This window comes from Pelodiscus sinensis, chromosome 6 (assembly GCF_052426305.1).
Source record: "Pelodiscus sinensis isolate ZL-2025 chromosome 6, ASM5242630v1, whole genome shotgun sequence".
NCBI lineage: Eukaryota > Metazoa > Chordata > Testudines > Trionychidae > Pelodiscus > Pelodiscus sinensis.
Genome location: NC_143057.1, coordinates 1,169,290 through 1,182,862, shown reverse-complemented (window position 1 = coordinate 1,182,862; position 13,573 = coordinate 1,169,290). Strand labels below are relative to the sequence as shown.

At 44.6% G+C, this 13,573-nt stretch overlaps 1 protein-coding gene across 3 annotated transcripts in view; it reads left to right on the top strand.

The window, feature by feature from the left end:
* The window catches only part of TDRD7 (tudor domain containing 7), a 54,042-nt gene that overhangs the window by 9,217 nt on the left and 31,252 nt on the right, over positions 1 to 13,573 (top strand). For all 3 annotated transcript variants that reach the window (XM_089779124.1, XM_089779123.1, XM_025186138.3), the window contains 2 exons: positions 948 to 1,158; positions 10,094 to 10,179. In XM_089779124.1, coding sequence (XP_089635250.1) covers positions 948 to 1,158; positions 10,094 to 10,179 — 297 coding nt within the window. The remainder of the gene's footprint in view (positions 1 to 947; positions 1,159 to 10,093; positions 10,180 to 13,573) is intronic.

Here is a 13,573-nt window from a genome sequence, read left to right as displayed (position 1 = left end):
ATGACACTAAGCTGGGGGGAGAGGTAGATACACTGGACGGCAGAGATAGGGTCCAGAGTGACTTAGACAAATTGGAGGATTGGGCCGCAAGAAATCTGATGAGGTTCAACAAGGACAAGTGCAGAGTCTTGCACTTGGGACGGAAGAATCCCAAGCATTGTTACTGGCTGGGAACCAACCAGCTAAGTAGCAGTTCTGCAGAAAGTGACCTGGGGATTACAGTGGATGAGAAGCTGGATATGAGTCAACAGTGCGCCCTTGTAGCCAAGAAGGCTAATGGCATAGTAGGTTACATTAAGAGGAGCATTGCCAGCAGTACTGCAGTAGAATAGCACTTTGAAAGGTCTTAGGAATCTTTCCTCCCTCCAAAAGCTGACATGGTCTCAAAATGGAGTAAAATGAGACGTTTCAGTAAAAATTATGTTTTATGGGTAGCACGTAATGTTGTTAAATCGTTTTTAGAGGAAAGAATCTTTTTTAACAGATACAAAGGTTCAAGAGCATTTTCTTGAAGCCAGCAGTTACATATTGTCTGAGGAAATGGTTTGCTTAAACCTGCTACCGCTGAATCCATAGCCATGCTGGCTGTAATGATATATGGTAGCCCACATTCCACAAAAATGTTAGCCTGGAATTGGTTTGACTTCTCACCAAAATACAGCACATCATTTATTTCCCTATTAACTACCTAACTAATCTTGCTCTGCTTTTGGATGAGGGATATCTGTTATGGTGGTTTTGCTGGATCTTGATTGCTCAAAGATTGTGACTATGAATGAACATGTTAGGCATGAGATTTAAAAAGTTTTAAAAAATGAGCATTAAAAGCTTAATTTCTGTAGAGATATATTTTTACCATTGGTAAAGCATAGGCTTGGGTGAGGGAACTTTTCCGATTGAGATTATAACACCCTTTTCTGGTTTTTATATATCTGCCCATGTTATAGGAAAGCCAAAAGCAACTTTGAGACAGCCAGGATTAAGGGCCACACCAGAAGGGAGCAGAAGGCCTACACCCCCCTTGCCAAAAAGTAAAGGAAGCTTTTATGGAATTGTGAAACCCAGCATAGAAACAGCTCACTATGGTTTGCTCCCAGCACCTGGAAGTGGACTATCCAAAGAGGTTCTAATGCAGAGGCATGTCACAATGATTAACAGGTCAGTGTGTATAGTATAATAGTTATAAAATGTGCTGAACAAAAAACAAAATCCACAGGCTGAAAGTTCTTATTGTGGACATTCAGGGAACAGTTGAATTGGCTACATTTCTGAAACTTTTTAAAATAAATCTAAGTGCAACAATTCTGACCAAGTGAGATTGTACCAGAATACTCTTGCAGTTCACCTTTCTCCTCTGTTTCACAATGCCACTATCTTAATATGCCGTGTTTTGTGTTGGAAATGAATTATAGTTTGGGAGTGTGGCTTAAAATTGCCAAGAAATACAAGAGGATTCCATCCTGCTATTTTCCAGCCTTGCAAAGAGAGTCTAAGAATGAGAACCTGGCTTGGTTGTTGTCCTGTTTAAGCATAATTAGATGTAAAAAATTCAGCAGTAGGTACATAGTTAATAATTCTGATGGAGTTAGAACAGGAAGGCTGGAGCGAGCAAAGTACTCTGAAGAATGAAGTTGTATTGTCAAAAAGTAAACATATATTGCTAGGATTATATACAGGGTGCAGATTTAAGATTTCATATATAGATCTCTCAGTGCACTACAAAAATATTTGATTTCATATATAGATCTCTCAGTGCACTACAAAAATAGGAAGGGGTATTATTTACCCCCATTTTATAGAGGAGAAACGGTCTGAATTGCTCAAGGTTACTTAGTGAGTCAGTGGCAAAGCCTAGAAATAGAAGTCAGGTTCGTTTGGTCCTCTTCCCTTTGCCAGATGTCTTTTCTGACCTCAACTAGAACTATGCTCTAATCTATGCATGCTGCTGTGAAAACATTTAGACTTCAAATGATTATGCTTACTCAAGGTAGCTTTTTTAATATGCACAAGAGTAAAGAGTAGATTGTTTGTTTGTATTTAACACTTTGGGGACACAATGGAAATATAGCACTAAGATGAAGATAGGTCATATTGGTAACTTTGTGGACATATGCGTATTTCTAATTAGTGAAAATTTAACATTTTCAGAGGTATGGATGACTCATATCACCTCTTGAAATTGGTACCTCTGGAAATTAGGCAATAAATTAGTGCTGGAATTTTAAATGTGTATCTTTAATCTCTGTATAGGATGATAACTGATAGCTGTATTTGAAGAACCCATATATATGTAGAAGCTGTTGCACTATAGAAATATCAGTTTTACTTCAGTACTTAGAAGCGTGGCTGGGAAGATTGCAAATAAAAATGGGAGCGTCTGTCAATCAGAAATTACAGTATTATCCTAGTAATTGCTCCATGATATTGTCAGTACATACTGTTAGTCTATGAAAGTGCACTGCAGTATGAGCATAGAAATAGATTTTAAAATTGTAATAAGAGCATATAACTGAAAAAAGTCAACCTTTTCAGTTTTCCATTCTTTCATTCTGCTGTTACAAAACCACCACATGAAATGTGCATGTATCTACCACAATTTTGAGTCTTCTGCTAAACTAGCATGAAAATTGACTTACAACCTTCTTCATAGGAAACAATGCTAGTTCATCTTTTGGGGTCACTGTCAGACAGCTAGAGACTAATGGTGTTTTTGCTTGAATGCTGTGGCTTGAACTGGCTCTGAAAGCTGAGAATTCAAATGAACCATTTGAAAAGGAAAAGCTAACTGTTAAAAGCTGATATGTTTTTAATGCAGTACAATGCCTTTTTTGGTTTAGTTTTTGTGCACTTGAATCCAGCAACTGCATGGCCAGATCTGGATGAATTCAAATGAGGGTTCTTTGCTGTTTTTGCTGGACTAGCATTATATATTGGTTTTCAGCTATTCTTTGGCTATCTAAAATCCAACTTGGCTAAAATAACTGCTGCACCATCACTTCTCTTTATGTCATGTTTATTGCTGAACTGGGTCATCAGATGATGATACAGAGAATATCCTCGGCCCATCATTGTGGTGGGACTTAGCCTCAGAATAGCTTTGATTACTTTGATAATCCTCCATGTATAATTTGGTTAGTTTATAATTAAGCATTAACATCAAGCAAAATGAGTTGTATGCTACTTTCTGCTAAGGCGTAAACATTAACCATACATATCTGTATGGCAGCTTAATCTTACTCAAAACCCACAAGAATTTATCAATTCAGGTTGCTTATGCAAGTTGTGTGTGTCAGGGAAACAGAGAAACTATCAGCAATTAGGGTTTCACTCTCTGAAGAGTGAAACTATCTAATCCCGACTCTTGCTTTAAGGTCCATGCAGAGAGCCACATAGTGAACTTGTGTAGGCTCTGCTGTTTGTAAAGTGCACCCGGAGATTGTCATGTCAGCTGTAGCATTTTTGTAGGCAAGACTGCTATCACCATCTGTTGAAGTTGCCTGGGAGATCACATAAGACATTGTTTTCAGTTGCTCACAACTTTGCCAAAACGAACCATTAAAGTTGGAATTTCCTATGCTGGGTGTCTGCCTCACGCCAGGCTTTTTGTTTGTGGTGGTGTGTTGGATTTTCTTTTTAACCCTAACAGTTGAGTTGTTTCCAGGAATGTCAGGGGAAAACAAATTGTCTTGTCAGTGTTTAAAATAAATATAAACCGTTTTTGAAAAGTTGTATGCCATTGTGTTTGGGTCAGGAACTTGACTTTGGGCAAGGGGTTGTCTTCTGTTCTTACCATAACAATCTGCCCACACTTGGTAAAGTTACAATCCATTGAAAAAATGTTCACGTGGTCAGCCTTTTTAGAAGTTAGATAAAATCTCAGATTCTATCCACGGTGAGCGTGCTCCAGCCCATCACAACTTCTAGGACTGACCAGAGACTGAATACCCTATCCCCACAGGGTGACTGGCCATGCTTTGGTCCAGGGCTACAGGGACACATCTGACTCTTTCTCTGTAACCACTGCTCTGGGCTGGCCTGGAGCTGTGCACCAGAGCCAAGATCAGGGAGTTTTTTATCCTGTTTTCAGTGACTGCTTGCTGGAGCCCAGGAAGTTGGGAGGAGTCAGCTGCCTGTCCTCAGTTGGAGAAGGCTAGACTAGAGTGCAAGGCAAAGCAATAGGTTAGGATGGAATCTGGTAAGCCTGGGACTGGAGTGAGGGGAACTGGAAAGATAAACCGAATTGCCAAGATAAGGAGGCTGACACAAGAGATGCATGGATGGACAAGGAGACTGGAATGGGCATGAGGGGCCAGGAGGAGGTGGGAAGACAATTGGAGGCCAGGACTTGGATGGAGGACAGAGAAACTTACTGTCTGAGGATCTAGAAAGGAGGAATGGAGACTGGCTGGACAAAGTATCCGATAGTGGGGGCGAGGGGCTAGGATTTGGATGGCAAGGCTGGAGGAGAAGGCAGATTGGCTAGGCATGGAGAAAATAACTAGAACAAGACAGAGAGGATCATCATGAGGGGAATGGGCAAAAGCCTGGGACCACAAGGGCACATACATAAACAATATGAAATGATTACACATTCAGTGAGGATTGTCCGTCCTGCGCTCTGAGTGAGGCAGAGGGTCTTATGGGAAAAATAGCATGTGGTAATCATGATATTAAAGACTGTCATAATGCTTATGCATGAGTGTGACGGCGCTTTGGGGGTCCCCCGTCTCCTGCACCCCGAAATGGCACAAACAGACTGCACCAGCCGGTGGAATAGAGGAAGTTTATTGCCTCTCCAGGATACAGCGCAGCACAGATGGAGTCTGGTCACAGAGCTGGGCTAGGATGCCTCAGGCCCCCTTGAGATGGGGGAGACTGGGCCCCTAAACTCCAGCTCCTCTCCCTAGGCTCTCCTCCATGCTCACAGACAGCCAGCAACCAACTAACTCACTTCCAGCCCTGCCCCCCAGCCAGGGCAGCATTCCACCTTCCTTTGTTCCTCTCCATGGGGGGTGTCTGGCCACTGGTTCAACAAGTTTGGCATTACCTTGGCCTAGTGAGGTTCCCCTGCTGGGTCTTGCTCCAGACAGCAGGGGTCACCACAGCCCAGCAAGTACCCCCACTACGTCACAATGAGGTGGCGGAATTAAAGGTTTCATGAACATTCTTCATTCTGCCCTTTCCTAACTTGAGTGCTTGACTTTACCATCTTAACGTTCTTTTAACATAGGATTTTGTGTGTTTATAGATGAAAACAATGGAAATAACACATTTCATTGAATGTAACACAGCCTGGGCTTTGCCTTTTATCCATGAGAGGGATTAACACAAGCTATTTGCACCAGCTAATTTTTAATCATGTGAATCAATGCAACCCTCTAGTTTCAGAAACACCAAAAACTCCATTTTTTAAAAAACATAATTATGCATGAACCTGTTTCTCTGTGGTTAACTTTGTGCACTTACGCTGTGACATCGTTCTTTGAAGCTGGGTCAAACCCTTAGGACTGTTTCAACTAATTGTTAGGCCAACTACTCTCAACATTATCTTTTATACTATAGCAAAGCCCAATGCTCTGATTTTAAACTTCCTTCTTGCTTTCCAGCATATTTCACTCTAATAAGCATAATGCTGTCAGCATTATCACCTAATTTGTCATCCAAATACCAAACAGCAGGGTAAGATAGGGTTATAGGTCAACAATATGGAGTACTAGTGCCACCTGCTGGAGAGCTGCTCCAAAATATGTAGCAGAAACTCTTCTTAGAAATATGGAAAGAAAGTTCATAAATTCACATGGTCTGAACATGCCAGGGCATAGCTTTTGCATTTATAAACCTTTATAAAGTGTAAGTGGTAAGGAACACAACGAATTTAGAATTAGATTTGGAGTTAGCTCGTTATCGGTGTTTTTATTAATGACACGGTATTGCTTTTACTGTATGTAGACTGATGTGGCTATTGCTCCAATTCCTTTGAGCAAGAATTTGCAATTCACCTCTGAAAACTTAAGTTGTAACGCGAGAGAAGCGAAGTTGAAAAGGTCATCAGTCCTCCTCATGTCCCCAGGGTGTTTGCTACAACATTTGGAACATCCTTAAAATCATGGACGTCATTCCTCAGCTGGCTCCCCTAAAATTTGGTAACTGTGTGTGTGTCTGCACAGCCCTTAGTGCCCTCAAATGTCCTGGGCTAAGGGGCTGCATAAGCTCAATGTAGAAGGCTGGGTTTGGGCAGCGGCCTCCGCTCTGGGACCCTTCCAGGTCTCGGCTTCTAGAGCCTGAGCCAGAACATCTGGTCTGTAATAAAACAGTCTTAGCCCGAGCCTAGTGAGGTGGTGTGAGGTTGTAGTTGCAGTGTAGACATAGCCTCTGCAGCTGATCCTCCTCCAGCACTGATTGCTGCCTGCTTAAATGAGCTCCGTTTATTTAGTTCCCATACGGTAGCTGGGCATTCCATTTATGTTTTCTTTGAATGATTGCACATATCCCCATTCCACCATTGGTATGTGCATGCCTCACGCATAGTTGTTGGAAATATTTTCCCTGTGCAGTACTCGTGCCCTCTGGTGCCTCGTGTCACTGCATGGTGGCATAAAGGGCCACGCTGCTTGAGAACCTCCTTGATGCCTTCCTACCGCAAGGGGCATTTGCTTCGGTGCTTGTATTTGGGAGTCTTCCCTCTTTTAGTGTATGTAATACCTGTTGTGTTAGATTTTAGTCTAGTGCAGTGTTTGTCCAGTTTAGAACAGTGCTTTACTACAATGGGGTTATTTATCCCCGGTTTGGGTACAGGTCTCTGTACTGGCCTGTTGCTCATTCTCCTGGCTTCAAGGCTGTTGCTCATATAACAGCTTTATGCCTGTGAGTGACCCTTTTCCCCCAGCTGCCATAAGTGTTTGGGCGAGAGTCCTGATTGCATGAGGTGTCATTGTGTAGAGGGTTCAATCCCTAATTAAAGGACTCACCTCTCCCTTTTCTTACTCCCATCAACTACATCTTCTCTCTCTTCCCCCACCTATGCTTTTTCCCACAAACATGCTACTTCCTCTACCACCACGGCCTCCTTGCTCATTTATCTGAAGTTCATGGTAAGTCGTCCTTTTTCTCCTCTCTTCTTTCTCCGGTTACCACTCCTGACTCTTTATCGCCTACATCTCTCCTTCACCCTTCTCTCTCCACCTTCCTTCTGCTTCTTCTAGAACTTCTGTTCCAGCTTCATTATTTTTGTCACTCTAATGCCCTACAATCAAAATACGGGGTAAGCAAACCCCCTACCATTGGCAGAGACAGCTCCACTGGATACTTACTGGCACTGAGTGATCCCTCAAGGCAATGCGCAATATTGTATCAGAACTCCCTTTAGCACAGCCTGCTTGCTGGTGCTTTCCACTGGTCCCCCAGAATTGTGGAACTGTTTCTCTCAGAAGCAGCTTCTGAGATGCACGTTGTCAAGGTAACTAGTATCTGCAAGAGAGAGACTGTTTAAATGTATGCCCAATTTCTCATCCAGTTTGTAGGCGCTGTCCAAAACTTTAGCTATATTAAATGTGTAGTGGCAAAACTAGTGAAATGTACATCTTTGTAAGAACACGTTTGTGAGAATGCAGTGTACTGGATAAATGGACAAAGGGCCAAATTCTGAGATGTGTTGAGCATCTGCAGCTTGCTTGGAAGTTGGGATTTTTCCCTAAATCAGTAAGAGGTATGGAAAAATATAGCACAGTCTGCCTGTGTATATTAATTATGGCTGTCAAGTGGCTTAAAAATATTAATCATGAGATTTAAAAAATGTCAATTGATCAGTTTTAGTCAGTGTTAAGCAATATTAGAATACCGTTTATTTAAATAGTATTGAGGTTTTCTGTACATTTAAAATATAGAGCATGGGCTGGGGGCTCTGGGCTTCAGTCCTGCTTGTGGCTCCAGCCCCCCTCAAGGCACAGGAAGTTGCAGGCTTGGGCTTCAGCCCTCCCCATCCTCCCACCTCCAAAGCTTCCTGCCCTACTGACAGGTATGTGATAATGCATTAACAATGAACGCTTTAACTTTGTGTTCAGCTAACTGTAGGTGTTAGATGAGATTGATTGCTCTATGTGAATACAGTCCAGTATGTGCTTATTTCATGAGATTACCATATGAACCTGCCTGGGGATTGAGGTCAGCTGGGGAGGCTTTGCTTCGTGTTCCCCCACTTGTGGAGATAAGATAAACATCACCGTGGAACAGGGCATACTCAGCTTTTGCTCCTAGGCTGTGGAATTCTCTTCCTCAGGATATTCGCATGGCGCCAACGCTAGTGTTGTTTTGGCGTCAGGCTAAAGCCACCTTTTTTATTCGTGCTTTTATTAATGTTTGAGTTTGTGTTCCTCCTCTCTATATGTTTTTAGCTGATTGTCTCTCTGGGGGTCTCATATTTTAAATTTTTATATACAGGCAGTCCCCGGGTTACGTACAAGATAGGGACTGTAGGTTTGTTCTTAAGTTGAATCTGTATGTAAGTCGGAACTGGCGTCCAGATTCAGCCGCTGCTGAAACTGACCGCCAGTTCTCACTTACATACAGATTCAACTTAAGAACCCCAAGTCAGCTGCTGCTGAAACTGATCAGCAGCTGATTCCAGGAAGCCCGGGGCAGAGCAACTCTGCCTCGGGCTTCCTGTAGTCAGCGCTGGTCAGTTTCAGCAGAAGCTGACTTGGGGATGCCTGGGGCAGAGCAGCTGGGGTGCTGCTGGGTTGCTCCAGTAGCGCCGCTCCTCGGTGCTACTGGACCAACCCAGCAGCACCCCATCTGCTCTGCCCCAGGCGTCCTGATTCAGCCGCTGCTGAAACTGACCAGCAGCGGCTGAATCAGGACCTGGGGCAGAGCAGCTGGGGTGCTGCCGGGTTGGTCCAGTAGTGCCCAGAGCGGCACTGCAGCACCAATCGGCAGCGCCCCAGCTGCTCTGCCCCAGGGTCCAAAACAAAAGCCTGATCTGCTGGGGGGGGGGGGCACACTAGCTGCGCCCCCCCCCCCCCCAGCAGACCAGGGACACGGGGAGCAGAGCCGCAGCGGCAGCGGGGTGCCGCGCCTCTGAGGCTTTGCTCTGGCAAAGTCTCAGAGGCGCGGGACCCCGCCGTGGCTGCGGCTTCAGTCCCGGTGCCTGTGGTCTGCTTGGGACGGTCCCCAGCAGACCACAGGCACCGGGACTGAAGCGGCAGCCACGGCGGGGTCCCACGCTTCTGAGGCTTTGCTCTGGCAAAGCCTCAGAAGCGCGGGAACCCGCCCGGTGCCCCTGGTCTGCTGGAGACGATCTCCAGCAGACCAGGGGCACCGGAGCAGCTTACGAACGGGGCTTTCTCGCCCCGGAGCTCGCAGGTAGCAATCCGCCACCTCGACCTCCGGGGTGAGAAAGCCTCGTTCATAAGTGCGGATCCGACACAAGTCGGATCCGCGTAAGTCGGGGACTGCCTGTATTTGTATTGTGGTTTTTTTGTAAGCTGCCTTGAATATTTTAAATAGAAAGGTGGGGTAAAAATATTTAAATACATAAAATAAAATATCAAGTGCAAGCATCTTTTGTGTCCCAGACAATATCCACCTTTGATCTTGATATCGACAGTTTGAGCCTCCCTCGGGAGAGGTTATTAACAGAAGCTTGAGAACATGAGGGAATACTTTTGAGGAGAGGTGGGGATAGCAGTTTTGCCTGGCCCAATCAGCGTCAGGGTGATGTGAAATATTCCCTGCTAGAATTAACAGTTCAATCTCGGGAAGCTCCTGCCTTTTGTCCCAGTGAACTGAGATTTGTGAGTTTTCCCAACATGGTTCTTCAGAGTACCACAGTTTTCTGAGTAACTTTCATTCCTCTTTTCTCCCTTCTAAAAATAACTGTGAATTCCCTTTCTCTTGCTGTCTGAACTTGACAGCCACAAGAGATTGTCTCCAAACAGAACTCTTAATCCATCTTCTAAAGTTAAATGAGGCTGCTACCTTAATTCTAACCTTAAATAAAGAGAACTATAAACAAATGACTATTTTATAGAATTTTCTCAAGTAGATGTAATACTGGTTAGACTAGAAATAGTTAAAGAAGTTTCCTTTGATCTTTCAGGCCTGAAAAAAGGTTAACTCTTCCACCACGCTTTCAGAAAGAACTTCAAGTGCATCTGTCCAGAAGCTCATCAGTGGATTCAAGTGGTATGTGGAATTGTCACTTTGGGTTATGCATGTATTCATAACATGAACTGTGTTTATAGCCTTTTATTTTGTACATAGAATAATACTTTTAAGAGGTGAGAGACTGATAAAGCCAGTATACCACCCAATCTCTGTTCTGAGGAAGCCTGCTTAATTGGTAATGTAGTTATTTAAAAAAAAAAACTTAAACTAATGAAACATAAAAACAGCTATCCCGGATCAAATCAATGGTCTGTCTAGCCTAAGATCCTGTCTCTGACAGTGGCCAATGCCAGATGCTTCAGAGGGAATGAACAGAACGGTGCAATTTCAGTTGATCCACTCCTGTTGCTCATTCCCAACTTCTGGTAACTGGATGTTTAGGGATACCTAGAACATGGAGTTGCATCCCTGGCCATCTTGGTACTAGCCATTGATGGGCTTACTTTCCATGAAGTTTGAGCCCTGTTACATTTTTGGCCTTCAACATTCCCTGGGAACGAGTGTCACAGTTTGACTGTGCCTGGTATGAAGTATAGTGAAAGGTTTGTTACCAGACACACTATTAACCGGCATTGCCCCCAACCACAATACTGCCACATCTTCTGGCACGCCTGCCTGTCAGGCATTGCTGGCACTGCCGGCTGTCACCAAGCAGGTGCCGCCCCCTCCCTCAGCCTGCCTCGAGCTGCCGGGAGCCAAGTTTGTCAATAGAGAACGGGGCAGAGTAATAATCTTTATCTGACATATTCAGTTACTACCAACCCTCATTTTCCAGGAGTGCCGGATGACAAAGATTTCACTGTACTTGCTTATTTTGAACTCGTCTATTAATTTCATTGGGTGACCCCCCCCCCTTCGTTGTTATTTTTTGGGAAGAAGTAAATTACAGGGTTTAAGTTGAACAGTCCCAGTCTTTTTAATATCTCATTGTATGTAAGATGTCCCTGACTTCCAATCACTTTTGTTGCCCTTCAAATTCTGATACTTTTGAGATTACACAACCAGAACTCTGCACGGTATGCAAGGTATGGGCTTGTCATGATTTTGGTCTATCCCTTTCCAGATGATTCCTAGCATTATCCTTTTTTTTTTTTTTTTTTTTTTTTCCCCCCTGCACCTTGAGCAGTTTTTTTTTTTCAGGGAACTGTCTACAATGACTCCCAAGATCTGTCTTGAGTGGTAACAGCTAATTTAGACCCCATCCTTTTGTAGGTGCCTCTTATTATAATTTTCTTTGAATAATACTAAGGATATTATGACTTAAATGAGGGGGTGGAGAACATTTTTTGGGTCCAGGACCACTGACCTACAAAAAAATCAGATGGGGGGGGCCGCACCCAGTAAGTAGGGGCGGGGGGAAATCCCTCACTGCGGCCTGAGTGAGGAGAAAGATACTCCCCACGTTACTCTTGCACACCAGAACCTGGGGGGCCCAGCCTAGTAGATTGTGTGCTCCAGCCCCCAGGACGGCAGCAGGGGGGCTGCAGCACCAATGAAGGCTCGCTGAGCCTCAGAGTCCGGATCCAGGCAAGCCAAGGGCCACATCTGGCTCCTGGGCCTGAGGTTCCCCACCCCGACTTAAACACGAAGTTTTCAGAGTCTGATTATAATCAGGACTTAGTTCTGGAACCACAGTTGAATGAGTAGCTAGTAGCGTGGGCCCCAGAGTCACTACGTTATTTCTTCAGCAAATTGCATGTGTCTCCCAATTGTTTAACTGCTACATACCTGGCAGAAATGTTTCAACCATCTGTTGGCTTGCTCTGAACACTGCCTCCCTGAGGTTGTAGGCTTTGTTGCTAGGTGCATGGATATAAAGCTCTTCTGAAGCAAAGGAAGAGATGAAGGTGGATGGATTAACACTGGCATTTATGGGTTTTTGCACAAATTTAACTCAGTGCAAAGAAAGATGTGCAAGTTCCTATACAGTTGGTCACATCTGTTTTGACAAGCATAGATCACTTTAATAGTTATCTATGGCCAGAGTCTCACTTTCATGCCTAGTACAAAAGACTTAATTACTGCAGAGCAGTACCCCATCATTCATCCTGGGGCACTGCCTCAGTGCTAATGCAAGAGTGGAGAGAGCCGCCTTGCTGACTCATCGATTGCTGCCTTCCCATCCTGGAGATTTCTCTTCCTGACTTGACCACCCCGTTTAACAAAGCCTGAGATTATTGCTCGTGTTTGCATGGATGAGGGTTTCCAAATCATCATTGGTATATGGCCAGTACGTTCAGTGGGAGGAGGGAAACACGGTTCTTAAGTGATGAGCTCTGTATATAGCCCACACGTGGGAACGCACGCACGCACGCCGTGCCTCTGAGTCTGGAAAGTCTTCAAAGCCATGCCCATTGGCCCACAGATGCACAGTAGCTCTCCTCATGCTCCTGACTGAAAATGTAAGAGGCAGTGTGTGTTGAGGCCTCTCCAGTTCCTTCTTACTGCTGTATGACCTGAGATGTACTTGTCCTTTGTCCTTTTCCTTGTGTAACTTGCACAAATGAACAGTTGTAAATAGTTATTTCTTTGCTTAATAGTTGGTGGTTAAAAGGTTATAGTATAGAGTGATTTCCTGGCCCCCCTTCCCCTCCCCACTGTTGGGACCTCTCCCTGGCTCCAGGACTATGTTCAGAGTCCCAAGATCTAAGACTTGCATCTGCTGCCTTTGCTCTACCTCCATCGGTGATGACTATCAGCGTTTCCTGTATTGTCTGGGTGAGGTACGTATCTCTGCAGAGTGCATATCTGTTGCTGCCTCCCACCCAGAGCCTGAGCAGCTCAGGAAAAGCCTAGGAAAGCACCTCGTGGGGAAGGCTGAGACCTCTCTCTGATATGGCCCATTCTCGGACTGTCTTTAAGAAACTGGCTTCCACTCCAAGCCTGTTGTGGTCAGATGTGATGTCAGGTACACAACTTGAAGAACTGGCTCCACTGAAGACACCCAGGTTGGAGAGAGAAGCTTAAAAAGAAAGATCTGTCCATTCCTTCGGTCACTTCCACAGTGAAATGTAAGAACAGAAATTCAGCAGTTCAGTAAGTGTGCTAGTTGGAATATATTGTCAGTACCTGCCTCATTCATCTAAAGACCATCCGCCAGCTGCCGATGCACTTGGTCCTTCAGCCTTGAATGTCAGAACCCCTCTGACACCAGGGCATGCTGAGATGTACATACAGTCTGGAGATTGTATTCCTTATCCACAGGCTCCACTTCTTTCTGGCCCTGCCTTCTGAGGGGTGTCCTAAATCAGAGGAGGAGTCTGCGTCAGTCCAGTGAACCATTTTGTCTGAGTGCCTGGGTACCAGTGAGACTTGCACTACTGCTAGAATAGCTTTCCGTTTTGGATGAGTCAGGGAGATAACCCCACAGTCACTGGTATCCTCAGAGACAGTTAAGCCCCATTTACACTCT